General features: G+C 41.7%; 1 protein-coding gene across 2 annotated transcripts in view; it reads left to right on the forward strand.

The window, feature by feature from the left end:
• The window catches only part of NTRK2 (neurotrophic receptor tyrosine kinase 2), a 217,519-nt gene extending 208,398 nt beyond the window's left edge, over positions 1 to 9,121 (forward strand). For both annotated transcript variants that reach the window (XM_061456280.1, XM_061456281.1), the window contains 2 exons: positions 2,732 to 2,890; positions 3,740 to 9,121. In XM_061456280.1, coding sequence (XP_061312264.1) covers positions 2,732 to 2,890; positions 3,740 to 3,925 — 345 coding nt within the window. In that variant the 3' untranslated portion in view covers positions 3,926 to 9,121. The remainder of the gene's footprint in view (positions 1 to 2,731; positions 2,891 to 3,739) is intronic.
• The last annotated feature ends 16,925 nt before the right edge of the window (positions 9,122 to 26,046 follow it).

Here is a 26,046-nt window from a genome sequence, read left to right on the forward strand (position 1 = left end):
CACCGATTTCACCCTAGGATTATAGGAGGCCTCCCAGTCTTCATTAATTCTGGAGCACTGCCCCACTGGGGCAAGCCCAGCTACAACCCCATCCCCCTTCGAATCTAGTTTAAAGATCTCCAAATGAGCCCTGCTAATTCGTGCCCCAGCATCCTTTTGCCTCTGTGAGACAAACCTTTCTCACTTGTCATTGTCCAGACTGGTGCCCTATAAAACCAGCTGTTATCAAAGAATCCAAAGCCCTGCCTGTAGCACCAGTCTCGAAGCCAATTGTTTATGAACTGAATCTTCCCACATCATCAGTGGAAGATGGAAGGAGTAAGGAGAAGATCACTTGAGCCCCAGACTCTTTCACCATCCGCCCCAAGGCCCTGTAGTCTTTCTTCATCCCCCTCAGACTGCGGGAAGCAGCTTCCTCCCCACCTGTCTGGAAGACCAGCAGCGGGTAGTACTCTGTCGGGTGCACCAGGTTGGGGCGCGCCCTAGTGATATCCCTGATCCAGGCTCCAGGCAGACTACACACTTCCCTATGATGAGGGTCAACTCTGCATATCGGGCCCTCTGTTCCTCTCAGAAGGGAATCCCCTACTACAGTGACCCTTCTTTCTTTCTTAACAGAGACAGTCTTGAGGTGCAAAGTCGACCCCCTTTTCCTATGTGGCCTTGTGGGCTGGCCTTGCCCCACATTCTCACCTACCTCTCCTTCAAGATCCAGGGCCTCGAACCTATTACAGAGGGACACCTGGGGAAGCAGGGCAGGAAGGGGGGGAGGGTTTCCCACGGCACCGAACTGGAACTCGCTTCCAACCCTCGTCGTCTTTTTGGTCCCCTACCTCTGCGCAACAGCTACAGGGCAGGGGCTGTCTCGGGCCATCCCCCTCTGCCTGAGAAGGCAGGGGGTACTTCCCCTTTTGGGGGTATCTCCCTGGAACCGTTCCGACTGGCCCGCCAGGGAGTTACTCCACCAGTCGATCTCCCTTTCACACTCCCTGATGGTCCTCAGCCTCTCAACCTCCTCCTTAAGTTTTGCCACCAGGCTAAGCAGATCTTCTACCTGCTCACACCTCACGCAGGTGGAATGCTGTCCTCCCTCCCCCAGCAGCAGCAGGCTCTGGCACTCCCTGCACCCAGAGACCTGAACAGCCATGGTTTGGGACGGGGTCTCTGAGTTGCTGCAGTCACCTTACTGCAAGCTCTCTTTCTGGAGGCAACCATACTGGTGCTCAGTCTGGGACACCAGCAACACGACCCGCTTGCTCCTCCCGGCGCCCAGGGGGCAGCGACCGGTTGCTGCCTCTCAAAGGCTCTTTCAAGGCAAGGGGCAGGGGGGTGGTCACCGTCACCGTGGGAACGCCCCCCGCCACGTCAGCCGCTCTCTCGCAAGGGCTGCTGGGGCTTCGGGGATCGGGAGATGTCGGGAGTCGCGATGTCTGCGCTATTCCCTCTGATTTTCCTCATCTCCGTTGACCCTCGCGGTCGCTGAAGCGTGCCGGCTGTGGCTCTAGCTAGGCTAGCTCCGATCATGCTTGTTCAACATGAGAACAAGGAGGGCATTGTTTGTAACAACATAATGTAAAGTCTCACAAGGAGAAATGATATTTTGAATTGACAGGGTCTTGAAAGTACAAATGTCGTTTCATAACTAAATACATTTTCAGACAGGAAAATGAGAGTTGATCAAAAATTAGACGTCCTTGAAAGATTATTTTTTTTTTTTTTTAAATCCTAACTTCCTTGGAAACATTTGCAGCTGTCTTGATGCAAAAGTAATCAGAATATCTAAATATCTGTATTACAGTAACTCAGAATAACACTTACAAGCACTTGAGTAGATCTCTTTATTGATGTGATTCAGTCAGAATGGGATGTATCAGGAACAATAAATTGTTTAGAAAATGAGAATAACATTTTTTTTTATATTTTAAGGTTAGGAATCCTAATTTTAAGGAAGTATAGCATTCTGGGGAAAATGAAAAATGTGCTAAGAGACTTTTAGAAAGGCATTAATTCAGTGAAAGATCCTATTCAACTTGAGTTAATTTGGGATAGGAGTCCATGTCTTACAAGTTTGTATATTATCAAAGAAATATATCAAAAGGACTGATTTTATTTTTTTTTAAGCTGTGAAGGACTGGGTAGTTAATGTGGAATAAAATAATTTGATGCATTAATTTTGGAAATTATTAACAGAAAATAGCATTGCTTTAACTCACTCAGAAATAGAATATTATACTATACAGATCCTGATTTTACCTTGTCATGCAGTCAGACTACGGTATCTTCATGGATTTCAGCTGATATTGATGAGTTTCCAGGAGAATCATAAGTGTAGAATAGATTACATTTCATGAATCTTTTTTATTTTCCTGAGCATTAAAATGGATAGTAAAACTGGCCTAATTTAAACTGGGTTGGTAAGCTACGTTAGTTAATAATTTTATAAAGCTTCCTGTTCCTTGGGTAGAGTGTGCCAAGTAAATGTTAAAGATGAGGTTGTACTTCAGGAACAAAGTCTTTGGAGATTCTGTTGAGAAACCTATAATAATAGTGATTGCTGTTGGGGGAAGAGAACTTTTGACCATGAATCTCTAGTTCTTAAAAGGTCATTGAAGTGAGTGGTTTCAAATGGGAAAAAAAGGAAACCATGGATTCTTCTTATTTAACATCTTGATACCCTTCCTTGTGAGGGTCTTGAGGAATTATTTCTGACTCTTTCATTTGTTTTTCTCAGGTTGGGGGTCACACCATGCTGCCAATTCGCTGGATGCCTCCAGAGAGTATCATGTACAGGAAGTTCACCACAGAGAGCGATGTCTGGAGCCTGGGGGTTGTACTATGGGAAATCTTTACTTATGGCAAACAGCCATGGTATCAGCTCTCAAACAATGAGGTGTGTGTAATATATTCTCAAACTGCACTGGGAAGGCTGGCACGTTAACTGTATAGCTTCTCTGGAGAAGGGACAGCAACAAATTTATTCAGTAAAGGCAGGATCCCTGGTATCAGGTATTCATGGTATTGTCATGAACTTTGGGGTTGGATTTCTTTGTTTTCACCCTTTTCTCCCTGGAAATGATGTAATTTGTCCAAACAGAACTATACCAGTTGGAATTTAGTTTTTTCCTTTGTGTAGGACAGAGTCTGCTCTGGCTATTGAGACAGACCATAAGGCAATGAAAAGGAGCTTAGCTATACCCTGAATGGGTTTTGGGTGGTTTCAATTCCATACCATACATTTCATTGTTGCGGGGTGGTTGTTCAAAACCATTCTTCACTAGATTGAAGTAATCTGATGATCTGTTGATTTCCAGGCAGTCATAAGTCACCTCTTTCCAGGGATTAGCCACAGTGATACAGTTTAAGGAGGGAGGGAGGGAGGGAGAGCCATTGATTCTGTTTGTGAGCAGGTTGAAAACTTAGACTCCTTCTGAGTTAAGGTTGACGGATGAGTAGAGAGAGGGATTACTTCCTGGCTATCATTCCCTCATCAGTAAAAGGGGCAACGTGGGCGAACTTAACATCATGGAAGTTATTGCTCCCTGACAACTTAAATTACAGTGATTTTTCCAAATCACATCACGCTGCTCATGAGTCTACCTAGAAACACAGCCCTTGGCAGAGTTGGCTGGGTGACTGCCACTAGTAAGGCTGGTGTGGCGATTAGCTGTTAACTCTTCCATGGATGACACTTATGTACTTGGCACAGCTGTGTTGATCCTTTCCTTGTGATTTCTTGTAGGTGATTGAGTGCATCACTCAGGGCCGAGTCCTTCAGCGACCTCGCACATGCCCCAAGGAAGTGTATGACTTGATGCTGGGCTGTTGGCAACGGGAGCCTCACATGAGGCTCAACATCAAAGAAATCCATTTACTCCTCCAGAATCTGGCCAAGGCATCTCCAGTCTACTTGGATATTTTAGGCTAAAGTCTAGCATTTGTTTTTATGGGCTGCAGGAATTAATGTGTTCAACTGCCCCTGAACTCTATTAAGATGTGTTCTTAACTTTGACAGTATTAATGACAAAGTTGCGGAGAAGCTTTCAAAGGGCAAGCAATGTGCACTTCTCCATCTGTAGACACAGTATTGACTTTTTAGACATTACTGAGATGTATCTCCTCTCTCTCTCTCTCTCTCTTTCAGTTTCTATCATTTTTTTCCTTTTTTCTTGTCTTTCTAATCAATTTGGCTTCTGCATTATTATAACTCTGCATAGACAAAGGCCTTAAAAACCTGATCTGTTATATCAGCAGACTCTTCAGTTTGCCCACCACAACTAACAATGCATTGTTGTATTCATGCCTTTGATGTGGATGAAAAAAAGGGAAAAATATATTTGACTCGAACTTTGTGATTTCTGCTGTACCGCTACTGGGAGTTTCTATGGATTCACCTCAATTTTTGTTGCTTCAGCATGTGGGTGGAAAAAGAAGACTGGTTTTCTCTACATGAAGCATGTTCCTTGCGGAGATAAAGCCAGATGGAAAGAAGACAGTCTTGTGTGATACACTATCTGGAGGAACTAGGAGATCAGACGGCATCCAAACCCACAAAAAAAAACACTGAAAAGATTTGATGAAAGGCAAGAGGGGATTTAGCATTTTCCCTGAAGAGTCTTTCTGAGGACTAAAAGGATTGTTCAAGGAGGTGCTTTGCCATCACCTTTCATTGCCAGATATTTGTAAAGGGGAAAAAGATGCTGCCTGCATTGAACACAATTACGTTACAACGTGACAAACTAAACACACACCCTTATTTCGTCTTCTGGTAGGATATTGTCATGCCACTGGTATAAAAATGTTCTCCAGCTAGTATTTTTTAATAAAGGCTGAAGCTAGGCTTATTAATGTACAGTGTTAATTTCAGGATCACATGTTGAATCTAAGGATTTTGATAAAATAGGACAAGCTGTAGATGCTGGGGCAGGTGTATCTTATACTCTGCTTGTCCAGCAGAATATTCCTTCCTTCCTCAATATTTTTTCTTTTTTTCTTTTTTTTTAATTGAACCATGCAAGCCAACCTGTGCAGGGTCTTTGTTGATTAATGCCCTTTGTGCAGAAACTATCATTCATCCTGTAGTACACCCTAGTAGGCATAGCAAACTCATAACAATATAGCATATATTTCATTAGAAGAGGCTAATGGAGGACATTAGCCATGTTAAAATGCCTTTACAATGTTACAGATACAATAGGCTGATATAACATTAATAATCTAAAGCATGGAGATCACTGGTTATGTTTGTAACATGACAGGGGATAGAGATCTCTAGAGAAAAAATACTACTCTGAGTTTATGGCTTACTATTCAGAGTGTAAAGACTCTGAGCTCAGCACCATGTTTGTATTGGTACTAGTGCTGTCATTACCAACATCCACTTTTTCTTAAATAGTTTATTTTTGATTGGATTGGCATTGTATGTGTACATTTGCATGGCCACTCTGTTGATGACAGCTTCATGGGCATATCTGTTATTTTTCAAATCAAAAGTTTGAGGATTTCAAATTTAGAGTTAGAGTTATTTTTAATATGAATTCTTACAAATGAAAACCTACCTTACTTACTCCTCAAGACTTCTGCCTCCCTCTGTGAGGGAGCATTACTGCAAAAAAAAAAGTGATCTTTCCTTCAGCTTTCTCTTTTTGTTATTTTTACTGATATGAGCCAGATCAAAATAGTCCTTCATCTTTGTGTTGGGGATATTTATTTAATAAATTAAGCATTTTATTTTTGTAAGTGTTCCCATAGCACATTTAATATATAATTTGCTTGCATATATTATTTATTAAGCACTTTAGGTTTTTTTCTTCAGAAGCTTTGAGAGCTAGCTCATGAAGATTCTGAACATTTTCAAAAGAGAACAGTTCACTGGACACTGATGAAGTTTTACCCTTCTCAATGTCATTGAAAAGGCAGCATTATAAATAAACATGACAGTGTAACTATAAAGCCATACTCAGTATTTCTTTAATAAGCTAGATGTTATTTCTTAACCGCTACTGAACTGGAAACACACAAAAAGCCAGAAGAAGATTCCTACAAAATGGGCCTTAAGATTTTATCTAGACTGTCTTGAAAGTTCACAGAAAGCTAGATAAAGACTGAGCATCCAGTGAAACCCATTCTCTTGAGAATTTGAATGTTGTGTTTTAAAGGGATTTGAAGTTGATTTTCAAAATAGTGTCGGAGAAGAAAGGTGTCAAGAGTCTGCTCTTACTGTGCAGTGGAAGGAGGCTGCAGATGGTGGAGGGGATGCTAAGCTTCTACCTGCTGTATTTTGCATTAGTTTCTTATGAGCTGAAGAAAAAGGCATCTGAGATGCTGCTTCTATTGGAAAGCAGGCTCCAGCCTGAAAGCAAACAGGTGGGTTTTGCAAGCACTGAAAGAATGTATACCAAAAATAACCACAAAACCCTGAAAATGTACTTAGTGGCATCTTCTTTTTGATTTACTAGTGAGACTATTAGAGTCATTTCAGAGAATAAATAGTATTACAATGCATTGTGCAATAACATAGCAGTATGTTAAACTTCTAAAGGACCAAATGTTCTACAGAGCCACCAGTATGGATAACTTTGACCTATATTATTAATGTTCTTGATAGTGCGTAAAATATATAATCACAGTAGACAAGCTATAAACTGTAGCTATACATAGTTTGTGTTTGTTCATGAAAAAGTGGGTAAGTGTAGCAGAATGAGCAGAGAAGAGGAAGAAATGTGTTCAAATCACAATGAAGGGTGAGTATATGTGCATATTAATCATGCTTGCACTGTCAGCTAAATTGTCTACACTGAGTAAATATGACAATCAGACTCATTTAAAAAGTCTTTCTGGACTGTGCTATGAACTGATCATATATATAATATATATTATATATGTGTGTTTGCATATGGCGTGTATATATACACACATAGCATATACATGTATGCCTATGTCTGTTGTATTTTATTTATATATGTGCAGACATGCATGCACATTATGTATGGGCTGTGTGTATATGTATAAATTTACATACACCTATGTTCTGACAAATTATGATTAGTGCTAATAATAAATTGATAAAGTCTGCTGAGTAACCAAAATACCTTTTTTTCTTTTGAAATTTGTTTTTCTATGTTTGTAAGATTCAATTTTTTAACTAACTGGTGTGCAGCAGAGGCAGTGCTAGAATGCCAGAGATATAACAACATGCACTTTTCTTCCCCAGATGATTACATAAAAACATTTCTTCCATTCCCATCTCACTTGCTGATTTCTCACAACGAAATGAACAGACAAGCTTCCAAGCTTGGAAGACAGAGATTGTTTTACTGCCATTTCTAGGTTTGTGCTATTGTTGTTTTGTTGTCCTAGAATAACAGTGCAGCTTTATTAGCGTTTGATACTCATCTGCAGTAACGAAATAAGAATGAGCTGGACTATTCAGACTGCAACATGACTCGTAGGACAATGAGAATGCCAAAATTCAGCAGTAATAATGTCAGCATTCGCCACACTCTGTCTGTCACTCTCAATAGATCTGCAGAGCTCAGAACTGGCCATGGAGAACAGATACTTGTAAAGCAAAAGCACCCCATGATGCATGATGGAGTGTACCCTTTTTTAAAAGGACTTCATTCATTTTGATTTGGAAAACAGTATATCTATATATTGTCTACAGTTTAATACATAACTGCCTATTTTTTCTCTTTTTCTTTCTTGCTCTTTCCTTATTGCTTTTGTTCCTTCTTTCTCTTTTCCTTTCTTTCCTTTTCTCATTTCCTTTTCCTTTTTCTCTTCCTTCTCTTTCTTTCTCTCTCTGTAACCTCCCACCCCACCTTTCTGAGCATTTGTTTCTGTTGTGGTTGATGTAGACTTACACAAAACACTTTAAAAAGAATTAACCCAATAAAATTATTAGGTCACTGGATGACTAAGGTACAATGCATATGTGTTGGAACAAGTCTGTGTCTGGGTTGTTGCAGCCTGTAACTGCATTTCAAATACTGCTATACAATGTGTGGGAGGGGGGTTGGGAGGGGCTGGGAAAGAGATTGGGGTTTCTAATTGAAGGTGATGGTTTTGATAGCACAGGAAGTTGCAGTTTCTTGTGAGGGCTGGGATGAACCACTGCTGCTTTGAATCAAGAGGTCCTTTAGAGCCTTAGTTAAAACACCTTTGTTGGGGGGGGCTGGGGGGGGATATGCTACATTCATCACAAATGTGAAGCAAAAAATTAAAAAAAAAAGTCTACATGTTGCAGGGAAAACACTGTGAATTTCACAATAGCAACCAAGTGACTATTTTGCCATCTTTTAAACATACATCTCAGGAGAAGAAATGGGAAATGATGGATGTGTTATTTTTCCGTCTATGCATTCAAGACCAGGTCTGTAGGGTTTTTTTGTTTGCTTGTAGAAGGTTCTGAGTGATGACCAGCTGGTATTTTATAAACACTGAATACTTCGGGCAAGGATAATAGAAGCTGCTAATAATAAGGCCATTACATTTGATTGAACATGTGAGAAAATAGAGATCAAACTGAGTTTTTCCAGAGGTCTATATCTTGCAGCTTATATGTATCTTTCTGTAACTTAAAGAAAAGCAGCTAAGAATGTTTTATATACAAGTAATTTAATTCGATATTAATATTTAACTGAATTACCAATAGAGAGAGAATCAATTAATTATGAAACATTTGTCCCAGCCCTGCTCTCCACCTATACTTTATGTATATATATTTCTAGATATCGCTCTCTTTGTCACTTTGGTAAAGAGGAAGATATCTACATATAAATATAAACCTCTATATTGTCACCAAACCGTGACCTAGTGTATAGAGCTATCTTTCTCCTTTCTATTTTCTTTTTATTTTCTTTTTAACCCCTAACGTGGTGTCTACGTGGAACTATTTAGTGGTTCTTGTTTTGCAGTTTGTTATAACAAGCCATTGCTTTAAAACTGTCATTGCATCTTGGCTGATTTCAAAGTGATGCCTAGGTACCAGTGTTAAAAGTTTTGTTTGTGAATCATGTGACCAGCTTCTCTCGACATGACATGGAAAGTCTCTTGTATTACAGTGTATTTAATAAAAATGATGTCTTACAATAAACAATGTCATCCAAAAGAAAGATAAAATCATTACTTTGAAAGCCCTAAAAATTTCATGAGTCTTGTGTGCTATTTTCTTTTATTTGAATGTTCTTGTTTACCTCCATTCTTTCAGAAAAGTATGAAAATAAGGAACTGTTTGGTATGCGTACACACATTTACATATTTGCATTCTAAAGCTCTGAATAAAAAACAGGTCACGGAACTTAGAGTTGATGAAAGAGGAGACACGTAGTAACAGGGAAAGGAATACCCACTTTGAATGTGATAACAGAGTCTTTTTATAGTCTTAATTTTCCAAATTAGAGATCCTATTTGAATACTTTTTCATCTGGGGATATGGCTTTGCAAATACCTTGTTATCTTCTAGCAGAAACAGGCCTTTACATATTTTCTGCCTTTTGCTAAAAGCGTCCCTCAAACCACAGCTCCAGTAAAACTGTAGCTTGTCCTTTGTAACTCATGTGAGTCTACAATGAATATATTGTGAACAAATACAGCATTAAATTGAAATCCTTGAGGAACATAATTAAGATTCAGAATGTGGAGTGCTTAGACATCCAAAGGAAGGTTCAGCAACTTGATTAAAGATTTCTCCACAAGCTATTGATCTAAACCAAGTTCTTCAAGGTTAGAATGAAACTGTGAGAGCCACTTTATGGCTGGGTCTGCTTCCCTCTGCCAGGAGACCCCTCTGAGATTAGATGAGCTGGCTACAGGAATTCAGAAGGTCAAAGGAAAATAATCCACTGAGAAGAAGCCTCAGGATAAAGTTTGGCCAGAGCTGTGAAAATATCCTTGAATGACACTAAAAAGATTTGTAGGCCATTGATGTTCATCCAGTAACTTGGAACTGCCATACCTGCTTCCATGGTAAAATCAAATTCCTGCCAGATTTGGTGTTGTGATCCCAAAATGAAACGCCTCACTGCAGATAACTGGTTGCAATGAAGCCTGTTTGGCATCAGTGAGAGCTGCAGAAACTGCCAGTGCTGAGCCTGTGTAAGCATCACACTGCAGTGCCTGCAGCATGGGCACAACAGGACACACACCTGCCTCACTGTTCCCTTTCATCAGGGATTCTTAAGGCTGTAAGTACATACACTTAAAGAGTGTATGTAGGAGCAGCAGGGACTGGATATTACCTTTCCTCATAACTACTCTGCATCATGAGGCCAGATGAGCCAGCTAAGCCTATGGAGAGCCTCAGCAGTACACTATTTTTCCAGCATGGTAGGTTAGTTGTTCCTCTCCTGTGTAGCCCAGCCCCATCAAGACTACAGTGTGAGCTTCCTTTCCCCATCAGCCCCCTCGCTTCTCCACCGTGTCCCATAGATGCTCCCCAGCTCATCCCAGCCTTCCCCTTGGTCCCTTAGTCAGGCAGGAGGTGTTGATACACTGATACCTGCGCTCATCCCTGGTTGAGGGAGGAAGAGTTCTATGTGATTCCTGTCTTTCCCACCCAGGCATGTGTGACCCTGCAGTATGCACCAGGTCACAGAGCAAAGCCCAACCTCATCACAATGGCTGCTGCCAATTTTATTTCCTTTTGTTCACTGCAACTAGAAGGGTAAAGGCATTACTTCAGGCTGCAGAAGGGGCCTGAAGAAGACCCATTAATGAGGCTGAGAAGCTTCCTGATGCTTCAAAACATGTCAGACTTGATAGCTTGTTTAAGGTCACTGCCCCAAGGTGCACAACCAGATGCACAGCCTTCCACTTGCTGCTCAGCCACAGCCTTACACATCCTTGCAGCAGCCAAAGACCCATTAGCTCGTAATGCACCTGCCTTCTGCCTAAAACCCACAGGGAGTTATGAAATAGCAGGAGGGAATATGCAACATAAGTACTGCACCTGCTTCTGCTAAGGCTCAACAAACTTCCACAATTGATTTCATGACAAAGAAGGCTTTGTGCTAAATACTTCATACAGTAATTAATCATCTTCATCACTGTATTATTTTAAAAGTGATTCACAGTACATATTGATTACTCCCATTAGTATTTTTTAATGACTTCAATAACTTATTTTTAAATCATTGAGAAATTTTACATCGCAAAGAAGAAGGACAACCCTAGAAAAGACAAAAAGAAATCTTGGATGTCATGATGACAAGGTCAGGCATACTTTACTAAACCAGCTCATAGATTAGCCTGACAAAGTGGCTTACTAATAGTTGTCATAAACCATAGGTTCTGACATGCAAGACTTCATGCAAGAAAGAAAGAAAGAAAAATACTTGAAGCAATCACTCAAAGAATCACCCAACTCATTTCTGAGTGAGAAGTCCTGTGCTTTGACTCCTTGAAGATGGTTTGATCTGCACAACACATTCAGGGTTCCTTCAGCATCAACTGCCTGTTGAGAGTTAAAGATTTTAGGGTTTGGGTCTGTTTCTGCCATTGATGCAATGAAGACTACTAATAAAAAATACTAATAAGAAAGATCATAAACAGAACAAGAGAGGTGTGGAAAAACAAATGCTTTAGTTTCTTAGGCTGATAGCCACATTATGCAAAATATGTACTATCACAACTTACCACAATTGGAGCTAAAACTCAGCCTAGACTAATATTAAGAAGGATGCTGAGAACAGAAGAGCTTGTGTTCTTTGTGGCTGGGGTCTGCATTAAATAGTATACAAGGACAGAAAAGACAGTTGGGACAAGATGACCCAGCAGTGTGCACCCCCAGCCCAGAAAGCTAACCATGTGCTGGGCTGCATCAAAAGAAACGTGATCAGAAGGCTGAAGGAGATGATCGTGCCCCTCAAGTCTGCTCTCGTGAGACCCCACTTGAAGCCGTGTGTGCAGTTCTGGTGTCCTCAACATAAGAAGGAATGGAACAGTTGGAGCATGTCCAGAGGAGGTCATGAGGATAAGGGGGTTTGAGCACCTCCCGTATGAAGACAGGCTGAGAAAGCTGTGTCTGTTCAGCCTGAAGAAGAGAAGGCTGCGTGGAGACCTCATAGCAGCCTTCCAGTATCTGAAGGGGGCCTAGAGGGATGCTGGGGAGGGACTCTTCATCAGGGACTGTAGTGACAGGACAAGATGTAATGGGTGTAAACTAAAACAGGGAAAATTCAGGTTAGGTATAAGGAAGAAGTTCTTTACTGTAAGGATGGTGAGGCACTGGAATGGGTTGCCCAGGGCAGTTGTGAATGCTCCATCCCTAGTGGTGTTCCAGGCCAGGTTGGACGGGGTTTTGAGTAACCTGGTCTATTGTGAGGTGTCCCTTCCCAGGGCAGGAGGGTTGGAAGTGGATGATCTTGAAATCCTTTCTGACCCAAACCATTCTATGATTCTAAGATCAGAGAGTGAGCAAACACTTGTTTAAAATGTGATGTAAATACTATCCATGTAGTTTTGCTGTCCCACTGTCTAACCTTAAAGACAAATAGAACAGACACTTGACAAATTATTTCCATATATTTTGAGTACTTCCAATACAGAATATGTTTCTAAGCCAGAAGCGGATTGTTATGATACAGTGACAGCCAGTCTCATAGAAGGTCCAGGTCTGCCACTCTGTTATCCTGATTTTTATTTTGTTTTTCTCTGAAACAGTTTGTTTAAATACAAAAAAACTGATAGTGCTGTTCGATGTGTCACAGCATGGCCAGAGCTGGAGCAGCATTAATTAATCTGAGTTTGCCAGCTAGCCCAGTTAGAAACTGTTGGGAATGAATAAGTAATTTATTGGTGATTAGCAGAGAATGGGAATATTGACACAGGTAACTCCCAGGGCAGGCTTCTGCTTAGGGTAAACCAAGTCCTTCTCTGGAAGGCTGAGGATGCAACAGGAATGACAAGGCATTTAGGGTCTTCTCATTCACAGTATGAAACCAATTTACATCTGGTTTTGTGATGGCTAATCAAAGCAAAAAAAATCTCCTCTTCAGAGAACCTTTCTGTGTGCCCTTCTAGAAAGTGTCACCAGACCAGGTCCTGGCAGCGCTCTCTTTAAATTGGAACTTTCTTCTCCCTGGCATGAATTACCAGGGCAGAGCCTTCAAATCTGGCAGAGGCTATCAACTTCAGACTGTTCCGTGCCAGCTGGTTTTCACACCTGTAAATGTCCTTTAATTTCTGTGTCCTGATACTGCAGAGATAGCAGATGCTCTCAGTACTTGTGACAGTAGGTGAACAGTATTTATAGTCCATGCAATAGAGAGGAGAAAAACCATGTGTGGGAGCCAGCCAGCCTGCAAAGCTGACAAAAGATGAACTTGTGATCTACAGCCCCTAAGCAGAACTGAAAGGCTGTGGTATCTACCAAGGAGCAACATGGGAGGGTCTCTTCTCAGCATGCTCATATCCTACAGCCACAACACAAATATTCCCCTCTCCCCTCAGACCTGGCAGTATAGGAATACAGACCAGCCACAGCATGGGTGCTGCTGCAAGGGACTGCACAGCCCTCAGGATCATGTGGCTTTTGGGGAGAGTGCAGGCAACCAAGTGTCCCAGATCCCTGTACCCAAGTAGCTGCACTGATTGGGTTTCTGGGTGTTCACATCCTGATAGAGATGATGGGCATGATCACAGTATCACAGTATCACAGTATCACAGTATGCTAGAGATTGGAAGGGACCTCGAAAGGTCATCTAGTCCAATCTTCCTGCCGGAGCAGGAACACCTAGATAATGTTACACAGGAACGTGTCCAGGCGGATTTTGAATGTCTCCAGGGAAGGAGACTCCACAACCTGCCTGGGCAGCCTGGTCCAGTGTTCCGTCACCCTCACTGAGAAGAAGTTTCTTCTCAAGTTTAAGTGGAACCTCTTGTGTTCCAGTTTGTACCCATTACCCCTTGTCCTATCATTGTTTGCCACTGAGTAGAGCCTGCCTCCATCCTCGTGACACTCCCCCTTTATATATTTATAGACACTTATAAGGTCACCCCTCAGTCTCCTCTTCTCTAAACTATAGAGACCCAGCTCCCTCAGTCTTTCCTCATAAGGGAGATGCTCCACTCCCTTAATCATCTTTGTTGCCCTGCGCTGGACTCTCTGCAGCAGCTCCCTGTCCTTCTTGAACTGAGGGGCCCAGAACTGGACACAATATTCCAGATGCGGTCTCACCAGGGCAGAGTAGAGGGGAAGGAGGACCTCTCTCGACCTACTAACCACCCCCCTTCTAATACACCCCAGGATGCCATTGGCCTTCTTGGCCACAAGGGCACAGTGTTGGCTCATGGTCATCCTGTCGTCCACTAGGACCCCCAGGTCCCTCTCCCCTACACTGCTCTCTAACAGGTCATTTCCCAACCTATACTGGAACCTGGGGTTGTTCCTGCCCAGATGCAGGACTCTACACTTTCCCTTGTTATACTTCATCAAGTTATTCCCTGCCCAACTCTCCAGCCTGTCCAGGTCTCGCTGGATGGCAGCACAGCCTTCTGGTGTGTCAGCCACTCCTCCCAGCTTAGTGTCATCAGCAAACTTGCTGATAGTACACTCAATTCCCTCATCTAAATCGTTGATGAATATATTAAATAATACCGGTCCCAGTACTGACCCTTGAGGCACTCCACTAGTTACAGGCCTCCAACTAGACTCAGCCCCATAGACTACAACTCTCTGGCTTCTCTCCTTCAGCCAGTTCGCAGTCCACCTCACTGGTGTTAGTTTTGTCTGCCATGTATTTGAAAAAGCTCTTTTTGCTGTCCTTGACCCTTCTCGCCAGGTTTAATTCTAAGGATGCCTTAGTCCTCCTAGCTGTCTTCCTACATCCTCTAGCAGCAGCCTTATATTCCTCCCAAGTGGCCAGCCGCTCCTTCCATGACCTGTAAACTCTCCTCTTCCACTTGAGCATACCCAGCAATTCCCTATTTAGCCACGCAGGTCTCCTGGCCCTCTTCCTTGACTTCCTACGTGTCGGGATGCTCCGATCTTGAGCTCGGAAAAAGCAGTCCTTGAATGTCAACCAACTATCTTGGGCCCCTTTACCTTCAAGCAGCCTTGCCCATGGGATTTCCCCTAGCAATTGCTTGAAAAGGCCAAAGTTTGCCCTGCTAAAGTCCAGGGTTGCAATTCTACTTGGTATTCTACTGGTCCTACCACACAAGATCCTGAACTCCACTATCTCGTGGTCGCTGCAACCAAGGCAGCCCTCAACCCTTACTGCTTCAACCAGATCCTCCTTGTTAGTGAGGATGAGATCCAGCAGCGCTCCTCTCCTGGTCGGCTCATCCACCACTTGCAGGAGGAAGTTAATACCTCTTTGCTGTCAAATGCTGGGTCCAGTGTTGCCAAGAAGCCTTCTGTTCGTCTGCAGTAACCCAACACAGACACATGGGGTGCTGTGGAGGTGGCTGGATGTATCTCCAGATTGAGCTGGGTACCTGTGGCTGTGGGCAGCCTGAAAGCTGTAATCCTCCCCTACTCTTTTCTGCAGCCTCTGGAGCACTGTAGGGCCGACTCTTGAGGAGGGAGGGAGCACAATTTCACTGAGGCAGGCAAAGGTGTAATGGTCTTGGTCTTGGGTTAGTGGGAAAAAGTGTTAATCACTGTGATGGGAATCACCTATCATCATATCTACAACAAATACCCTGCTCACAGCTGCTCACACTCCCATCTTCATGCTGTTATGGCATCAGAGCTAGCAAGCAGGGTGGCCACGAAGCATGGGCTACTGCTAGAGGCTGTGGCACATCAGGAGTACACCTTCCATTTTGGGTGGACTTGCTGGCTGAGGGATGCCTCTCATTGCCACTGAGGCAACCGCATGTTGTATGCTATGCAGATAGCTGGTGACTGAGGTTGGCCCTGTGTCTTCCTCAAGGCCATTTCTTGGGTGCCTTGTGCAGTTTTTCACCTTCACCCCAGCTGTGGGTCTCATAGAAGAGAACTGGCTGGGTCCCAGCCCTGCCCCAGGAGGGGACCAGCTCCCTGACACCAGCCATTCCCCTTCTCTCCGTGAGGCACCATCCCAGCTTATCCCTGACACAGCAGCTGATAAGTCACCCAGTGGCATAGCTTTGTAGCTTTAATGGGCTCAAGATACAAACAGTGAAATATCTATCCTGCTTTTATTGCACCAATTAAATTTTCTCACAAAGGGATAACCAATATAGCTTTCCCCAGTGTCTTCAGAGGCACACACAGTCACACCACCTCTCACTCATGTGTTCTCATCAGGTGACTCCCTGGATGGCACCAGCAGTATTTGTGGCTGTGTGCCTCCCCGCTGCTGGCTCTGGGCACACCCTCCTCAGCCCCACACATTCTCACCACTCCTGCTGAGGTGGGTTTAGGAAGCTGGCACACTGGTACATGGACAAACCCACTGTGAAGTGTCCTGGTCAGTGCAGTGCAGGGTAGGCAGAGGTGCAGTCCTGCTCTCCTCACAAAAACCAGTGGTGCATTTTCCTACTGCTGTAGCTGATCGCTCTTTCTAAAACTGGCTTTTTATTCATCGTGTGTTTTTTTCCCAGTACTTTAGTCTACTGAGAGTACTGCTGACATCCCCAGCTCCTATAATTAACGTTTCAAGAAAAATCACAGCTGGGAACAGCAAGTCTTTGGGAGGAAAAATCAGACAAACATATGGATTTCATATCCCGTGCTCCCCTTTCCCCCCACCATGCTCAAACATGGGGGCTTCGGCAGTCTGTCTTCCAGTTCCTACAAGCTGTTACACAAGAAAAAAAGTCTCAGCAAACAGCCCATTGTAAACTCAGGTCATCTCTTTCTGCTGATTTTTTTTTTTCAGTTTTATGATTTGGGGAATTATATTAACAAATGTCATTAGCACCAGTCTTTTTCAGCAATCCAGAATCTAAAGAGGCTTGGATGAGGGAAAGCAGATGGAGAGTAAACATGATGTCTTCGATACCACAGAGGCCACTGAATAAATATGCGCTTCACTTGGTTAAAATAACACCTGTTGGCAGTAAATGTTATTTTTTCACCAGTGGGGGACTAATCCCGCTGGCAAGAGCTAGGTTCTCTACAAATTGTTCCAGTGCTCTTTTGGCTCACTTTGTGTTGTGCAACCACACTGACTTCCACGCTAGGCAGCTGGGTAGGGATCAGTGAAGTCTGCAGGTCATGCTGTTTTCCCAAGATGTGCAAAATCCTATTGCACCATCATCTGTACTGCTTAGCAGTAATTTTCAGACTAGATTTGCTGCTGAATACCTTCCTGCGAATGTGAGTCAGGGCAGGGTTCAGAGATGGCTTTACCAAGTCAGAATGGTACCCAAGGTAAATTTGGCTGCAGGATCTTTTTGAGCAAAGTCAATGTGTTTTTCAGAGATCCAGAAATACAACCAATGGACTCAAGTATCATTGATTTCAAGTCTGTGGCATCATGCTCAACCTGGGTTTCACCAAGATTAGCATTATAAAAATAATAGAGCTGGTGGCAGTGGGGGCCATAAAACCCAAACCAGCAGAGAGCATGGGCTGTGGCATGAGTAATGGTGATGTCTTCTGGGACCCTAACAAAGGATCAGACCCTGGTTTTTTGCTTTTCAGAGGTCAAAAACCTGGGTTGCTCAGGGGAGCGGGTGTGATGAGAGAGGGTTTGAGAGAGGATTAGAAAATCTCATGTCAGAATAAGAAATCAAGCCAGGGCCAGACCCCCAAAACATAAAACTGACAGTCTGTAGCAGTACCTTGAAATGGTAGCAAAGCAGTTGTTACATGTAAAGTGAGAACAGCAGTAGTAGTGAAAGGCAGCAAAGTGGTTCTGGCATTACATCTTTCCAGTTGTTTGGTTCCCTGCCATATTCCTGATGGCAGTGAATAACACTGTCAGATCAAGGTAACTCTTCTATGCTGTTATTTTTTCATCAAAACATGCCAGTGACCAAATCTATGTGGGCAGCTGGCATCCTGGAAACTAATGCAGCACAGAGTTTTGCTTCTTACCATAAGAAGATACTGCCAGCTGATGCCTTGATTCTGTCTTGTGCCACAGTTGATCATTGTCTGGGATGCGGGACATTTGATGGGAGATGTACAAACTGGCATGTCTTCTAGTGATGCTTTGGTGAGGTGAATGATGAGCAGCCTTCATCTCACTGGCTACTCAAAGTTCAGTTTCTGCATCTTCCATTTCTGCTCTGACACAAAACCTTTGTCAAAAGAAACAAGTTACCACGGCAGTGCCTCTAAAATAGAATGAATCCAACACACGTCAATACCTGTATAATAAATACAATAGAGTACTGCTTATAATACATGCATTATTCTGCATTCGTTGTGTAGCAATTTGTGCAGAGGGCTGCAAGTAACTCTTTTTCACTTAATTATGACAAAGCAATTCTTCAAATTGGAAATGTTCTGTGCTTGGGAAGAAACAGAGCAGAACCACCAAGTGATTAAAAAGACAGATTTTTGGTTGCTAAATTAGAGCCACTAACAAGGTTGTTCTCCATGGAGAGGCTGCTCTCTCTCTCCCTGACCATACTGGGGACTGGATCAAGCCCATGCTCTCTGGGAAGTGCAGGCTTTTAAGGGGTTTTATTTTGCAGGAGCTTGTGGTTCATATTCATGGTCACAGGATTGGGCAAAGACCTTGGCAGGTCAGAAAAACATGGCTGTAAATCAGGTTTCAAGAGGGAGCTCAGCCAGGATCCCTTCCCTGAGACAAGGAGGCACTGCATTCAAAGGCAACTAGAAAACCAGCTATATATATGCATGGGTCTTCTTGATTTGGGCTGTACATGTCACAGCTGTGCCAGGAAAGCTCACAGGAAAAGGCTGTCTTTGCATATCTCCTACAGCAATAGAATAACTGTTCTGAGAGAGTGCCTCAGACCAGGCTACATGACCCTGTGAAGGGCCTTGTTCATCCATGCTGGGAAACCCTTGCATCCCACTCGATTGCCTCTTGACACTTTCACATTAGGACTGTTCTTCATAAGCCAGTCCAGACCAAGCTGTTATACTGCTTTGCTTAGTTGAGCATTACAACTTATTTATTTATTTATTTTAAGGTAGGCTTTCTGTGTGTCACGGTCTGGCAGTTTTGGAAGTCCTGATAAACTGGTTTTCTGGTCCAGTGGTTTGCTGCTTTGGTTGACTGTGAGATACGGAAGGATCTGTAATGAATATCTACGGGGAAACATTTTCCATACCTCCAGCAGTAAGTGGTGAAACTTTCTTTGATGAAATAGGTGAGACTTGCAAGAGGTGAATTTATGTTTAGACACCCCAATGCCACTCTAAAAGATTTGGTGGAATGAGCAAGGGGCTGTTCAACAAATTTTTAATTCATTTCCTCATTTCTTATGTAAGTAACTGTTATACTGATGTTAACACACCCATATAAACTTGTTATCCTGAAGACATTTTACCTGGCAGTACTTTTGAACCCAATTCTATTATGTTCACAGTGAATATCATTTACAGTTGCATATGGTACCACAAAATGAGGTCTGCGAGACAGTACCATAATGACTTCTTCTTCTTACATCTTTATTGATACCTGCCACAGCAGTATGCTCTGGGAAAGATTGTCTTCTCCTCTGCTTATTCCTCCTGTTACTATAATAGTTCATGCAGTTAGGACTGGATACTGGCAGCTACATTATTTTAATTGATGCAACATAGTCATAATATTCAGTAAAAAATTATAATGAGGATCTAAAATAAACTACTATGTGAAAAAAAATCAATGGTTCTTTGGTTTAATTGCATCTCAACATCAAGACAATACTTGGTGTCAGAAAATGCGTTATTTCTTAAAAAAAAAAGTTACTTAGACATAGTTGTATAATATAGCAAAAAACCATCAACTATGTGAAATATAGAAAAATACAGACATACCCTGGGAACAACCAAAACAAGGTTCAACAAAACACAAGTGAATTTTTTCAACTACATGCACCAAAAAAGTGGAGATACATAGAAAAATCTGTGTTACCTTTATAACATTTCATAACATGATTTGAACTTACTGATGTCAGATTCTTTCTCATTCTTTATTTCAGGGTGTGCAGCTCTTAAAGGTAATTTTTTTTTTTCTTTTTTCTTTTTAACAACCAAAACATATTTCTGGTAAAAGTCCTTACACAAGAAACCAGTCATAATCCAGAAGCAAAGCTGCCTAGCTGTTTGTTAACATTCCTCTGTTGAGATAGAGATTTTCTTCAGAACTCATATTTCTAAAACATGTATACATCTACAAGAAATTTTTCAAAGTCTGTTATTTTGATTTCTTTGTCTTTCTGTATACATTGATATATACAAAATACTTTTTTTTAGTCACCTCTTTCATCTTCTGTTCTGTAATTTTTCTAGTCTTCCTGCATTCTGGAAAAGATCTGATAGTAGAGATGGGAAGGGCATGGCAGAAAGTTCCAAGTAGTGGACTTCTAGGGACTTGGGATGAGTGAACATCATGAGGTGTACAGTTAAACCTGCAGTGGTTGCATCCAGTGGAAGATAAAACCGAACAAGGTCAGTGAAATACAAAAGGGAGAAGAAAGGAGGTGGAAAGGTGGAATACATGGAAAAGTATATCTTTGTGTGAAATCTTTACACTTTCAGATTTAAAAAAAAAAAAAAAAAGTTTTTGAGGTATGCTGGTCATAAAAGAGAAAAATCAATGTGGATATGATTTGATTTTCCCCTCTACTTTGGTCATTGACTTGATGAAGACAATACAGGGTGGGAGAGAACTTGGTATTCAAGATGAAAAACTGCCTTCATAGACGTGGAATAGCTGCTTTTATTCTAACAGTGATAGTGTATAGTGTGTGCTAAGTCTTCAAGAAAAATAAACCTCCAAGGAATGCCTCAGTGGAATCTTAAATACAGTTCTGAGTCTTCACACTTAAGGAGGTTACAGTATAGAATTGATAAATCCTGAGTGGTATGGTAAGGACGAATATGGCATCATCCTTTTTTTTTCAGGTTCAGGTGCTGAGAGCCATCAAAAAGAAATATGAGAATGTTTTGGAGGCGACAAGAGAAGATATCCCTTTACGTCTGCAATTTAGCAAAATACAGAGAATGACTGTATTCAAGCAGACGCTTTCTTAAAATAAATGTCCTCAGATGCAGCCTCATTAAAATGGAGTCCATGTTTTTACTTCTTTCTCTTGCGCATGAACATTCTTTGCATTTTTTAATTATTATTATGTAACTGCTTTCCTATTTTCTACTTGTTTTTCTAATGTGAGAAGAACTTAGAAGTAATTGGAATCTGCAGTGAAAGTGACTGTTGCAATATGCAAATTACTAACAAGTGATGAAATGATGGAAGAGAAAAATTTGTGCTCACACTTTTCGGTTATCATCTAGTCACTTTCCCTGAGATTACCCAGATGCTCAACACTTATCTCCTAAGTGGCTTAACAAAATATCTCAGATGGGTGTTTGTTGTACCAACGACAGGTTGAAGTCTTCAGATGGAAGTGACATTAATTGAATGGTTGCCTTATTAAAAGGTGAAAAAAAAGCTGTATATTGTGTGATCTCTGTTCAGATCCCTGTGCTGCTGGGCTGCAGTCCCCCAAACCTCCCAGGCTGTAGGGAGCAGGGTTATATTGTTAGTACCATCCCAGACTCCTTACACAGTGATCTGATCCCATCCAGAAGCTTTCAAAACTATAGACTAAGTGTGGGGAGCTGCTTCCCAATATACTGCGTATGGCTTTATAAATACCTGTCTCCATAGTATGCAAAATGAGAAAACAGTGACATTCTTTGAAGCAATGAGCAGGACAGTTCAGAGTTATCTTCACTTTGGACATTTTAACTGGAATTAAGGTTTCTTTTAAACTTTTACATATTTATTCATGTGCTTTGTATGCCACTGTATGTTCATTTCTAAGCTGAAACACACAACATTGTCTTTTCCTGAAAGCTGCTAAGTCTGGGATAGAAAGAACTATTGAAAACATTAATTCCAAAGGAAAATTATTTTCCAAATTAGTAAGTACATTAATGATTTAGAGGAATTAGAAAGGAAAAGAGCAAAAACTAAAAAAAACCCCACCAAACCAAAACCACAAAACTTGCTGCTGTGTCTTGGCTAGATACATGTACTTGCTATGCAGTACAAATCACAGTGAGTAAGCAGAATACTCATAATTATCTTCAAAAATGAAAATAAAACCTAAAAAAATACACCAAGTAATAAATAAGAGCCACTTCACTGTTGTATCTGAAGATGTTCTTTGGCTGACAGCTTCAAAGAGAGGTTTACATTGCGGATGGCTCCTCCTCTGGTAGGGATGATGTTCAACTACCTCAGTGCATCAGGCAGAAACAAACAAAATTTACAGAGGGACAAAGGTTTTAGTCTGTAGTGGATCCTAGACTGCTTATTGGGGATAATGTAATTAATAAATTGCAAGCCTTATGCCAAAAGATAACATTCGTCTAAAGAATTGGATTTACACAATTTGTAAATCCCGCTAGTTCTGTCTGCAAAATGTGTCATTTCTTTGTAAGGAAGATGGATTCTGATGTTTCTTTCTCTTCAGAAACACAGTTGAGCAAGACCATAACTTATTTTTGGTGTTTTTGTGGATTTCTGGTCTTCTAAAATGTCCTTTTTCTTTTCTGTCACCTTGTATTGAGCTTTCAGATTTGGGAGGTAAATAAACACAAAAGCGTGTGTAAGAGTGTATGAAGAATTAGAAGAACTGAAGAACTGAAGGATACTGGAGAACTGCTGCGTGGAGACCTCATAACAGCCTTCCAGTATCTGAAGGGAGCCTATAGGGATGCTGGGGAGGGACTCTTCATTAGGGAGTGTAGTGATAGGACAAGGGGTAACGGGTTAAAACTTAAACAGGAGAAGTTTAGATTGGATATAAGGAGGAAATTCTTTCCGGTTAGGGTGGTGAGGCACTGGAATAGGTTGCCCAATGAGGCTGTGAATGCTCCATCCCTGGCAGTGTTCAAGACCAGGTTGGACAAGGCCTTGGGTGATATGATTTAGTGTGAGGTGTCCCTGCCCATGGCAGGAGGGTTGGAACTTGATGATCTTAAGGTCCTTTCCAACCCTAACTATTCTATGATTCTATATAGATGCAGAGGATTGCAGATGGGGTAGTCCATCTTTGCAGGATTTACAGTATGAGAAAGGCATTTACTAGCAATGTCAGAAATTAGGTATCTGCTAAGAGGCGTTGGATTATCTTAAGTGACTGGGAGGTTGCAGGATGTTTCAGACTGCCCTGGTGTTCAATGCAGCAAGGGGTCACAAGCATCTGTAGACAGCACTAACAGCCAATCTGACAGAGGCATAAGACAGCCAGCTTTCATATTCTCTGTCTTAAGAAACCACCATTCACCTTGTTAAGATAATTATACAGTGATAATGCTCTGAACAGGGAGGTGATTGTGCTAACAGTATCCTTATGCTGTGCACTACACATACATTACATGCCAGATAATTTTTATGAGGCAGGCATCTAATTTATTCCCACTTGAGCTTGGGAAGCTGTAATTCATCCCAAGCACCTGAGCATTGACTCCTCTTCCCATAAGCAGAGATCTATGCAGAAATGCTGCAGGATGGGATATTGGCCATAACAATCACCAGCAGGTAACTGCCCTATAATCTTCAGAGACCACCCCTAGAATCTTTGATACAGGCACTGTGTGGGTACAGTGCAACGATACTATAGTTCAGGACCGCACTGCCATTACAAATTGAAGCATATCCAGATTCCTTTCTCATTCATACTAAGAGCCCTGTTTACTAGATGAGAAAGTGCTAGAGCAAAATAACTTAATACCTTGAATTAAGAGCCTTTCTAAATGCCTGTGTGCACAGTACCTGAAACAGAAAAATGTGGTGACATGACTCTGAAGCTATGAGCAGGACAGGTCACCATTAACCTCACATTTGACACGCTAATTTAAATTAATGCTTCCTTTAAACCCTTATATATTTATTCCTGTGTTTTGTATGCTATCATTTGTTCTGTTTTATGTATTGATTCATATCTCCTGTCACCAGAAAATAAGGACGGATTGACGTAGAGACAGAATGAAACCAGTAGGAGCAGGAAAACGGGGATATCATGCACAGCTGCACACCCTTTCTTAGAAAGCAACACAATACAGTAATTTGGAACCAGTTAGCATGCTGACTCCCAAATTATACTGCATCTTTTGGAGCATCTTTTGTCAAAATAGTAACAAAGCTGCCTACAACCTTTCCTCGCAGTTTCAGCTTTTGCCCAGCTCAGAAGTGGCCTAGGGTGTCAAATACTGCTTTGCACAAATAAACAGGGAGAAGGGAGGCGAAAGGAAGTGAAAAAAAACCCCACATAAGTGTAGTTTAAAATGTTGTAGTACTAATTAATTTTTCATAGATGTCGTTCAGCTGTCATCAAAATAATAGTTTAGAACATTACTGGAAACAGTGGCAAAGGAAGTGAAAACTGAAGGGAAAACATAAGCTGTATCTGCAACAAGTGAAAATTTCCTACCAAAAAACTGTTACACTGAGAAAACCATGCTTTTCCCAAAGTAGTGACTGTATTTTAATCTACCTGCTAGGTCCCTCTAATTCACAAGAAGTCTGTAACAGCCTGTGAAACCACCTTCAAGAGGACAGTGGCCCTCATTAAAATCTCAATTTTTTTTTTCATAGAATATGAAATAATCTCACCAAAAAACCAAAGGCTAATACTAGATTGGCAGAAGCAGCAAGGCTTGACTGGTAATCTTGAGTGGTCTTCACTAGACACATTACATGAATTTTTGCTAACAGCTTAATTTGGTTTGGGCAGTTTGAAATCTTTTTTTTTATTCTGCTTTGGCCTTTTGGTTTTGTTTGCTCCTAGGGACACAGGAACAGCCTGCTGAGTTTACTTGCTTTATGTCAGTCAGAAATGTCTCTGTACAAAGCACAGGGAGCATTGCTAATGGAAAATACTGATTTAAGAAAAACAGCAAAATTACACTGAGCATACAGGAATTCCTTCTCAATATTTGCAAATTATCAAAAGCACTGAAAAGAAACTGTTTAAGAGCGTAATTAAATCCATAAAACAGGCCAGAATTAATTTCCAGTTACTTTTGTATAATTCACTTAAAAATGGTTTAGTAACAAATTTTGCATATATGCATAAATTTTCCAGAAGAATAATTCACAACCAAACATTTTTCTTCATTGCTTAAATTTTCCCAAAATATTTCAGCTTGACTGAAAGAAGGCGGCCTAGTAATGGTTATTCAATTAGTTTCATCCACTGTTGCTCAAGAAAAAGATCCATACATGTGGATCCAAGAGCCAGGACTATGATTTTCCCCCATAGCTTCTGAAATGTTTTGCATTTCCATGATTAGATTTTTAAAAACTGTACTCTGTTGGTGTCAAAGGATATATTTCAGGAAGATTCTTTTTCTTCTAATGAAAAGCTTGTGTCCTGGGTTCAGCAGTAGCAGTCATTTTTCTCCTTCTTGGTGGCTGGTGCAGCGCTGTGGTTTTGACTTTCAGCCTGGGAACAGCACTGATAACATCGATGTTTTTAGTTGGTGCTCAGTAATGTTTACTCTGACCAAGGACTTTCTGAGGCTCATGCTCTGCCAGGGAGGAGGGGAAGCCAGAAGGAAGCAGAGACAGGACACCTGACCCAAACTCACCAAAGAGGTATTCCATACCACAGCACATCATGCCCGGTATATAAACTGAGGGTAGACATCCGGAAGTGTTATATCACTGCTCAGGTCAGGCTGGGTATCGGTCAGTGGGTGGTGAGAGGTTGTATTCTCTTCCCTTGTTATTTCCCTTTTCATTATTATTATTGGTGGCTGCAGTAGTGGTTTGTATTATACCTTAGTTACTGGACTATTCTTATCTTGACCTGTGCAAGTTACATTGTTTGAATTCTCCCCATCCCTCCACAAGTGGGGCAAGGAAGTGGGGAGAGTGAGCGGGAGGCTACGTGGTTCTTAATTATCGGCTGGGCTTAAACCACGACAACGTGTTAACGTTTTAGGGTGCATTTCAATTGCTACTGAACACTACT

This window comes from Pezoporus flaviventris, unplaced genomic scaffold (assembly GCF_033815535.1).
Source record: "Pezoporus flaviventris isolate CSIRO_AGI_PZ_B2104156 unplaced genomic scaffold, CSIRO_AGI_Pfla_v1 ptg000022l, whole genome shotgun sequence".
In the NCBI taxonomy this organism is placed as follows: domain Eukaryota; kingdom Metazoa; phylum Chordata; class Aves; order Psittaciformes; family Psittacidae; genus Pezoporus; species Pezoporus flaviventris.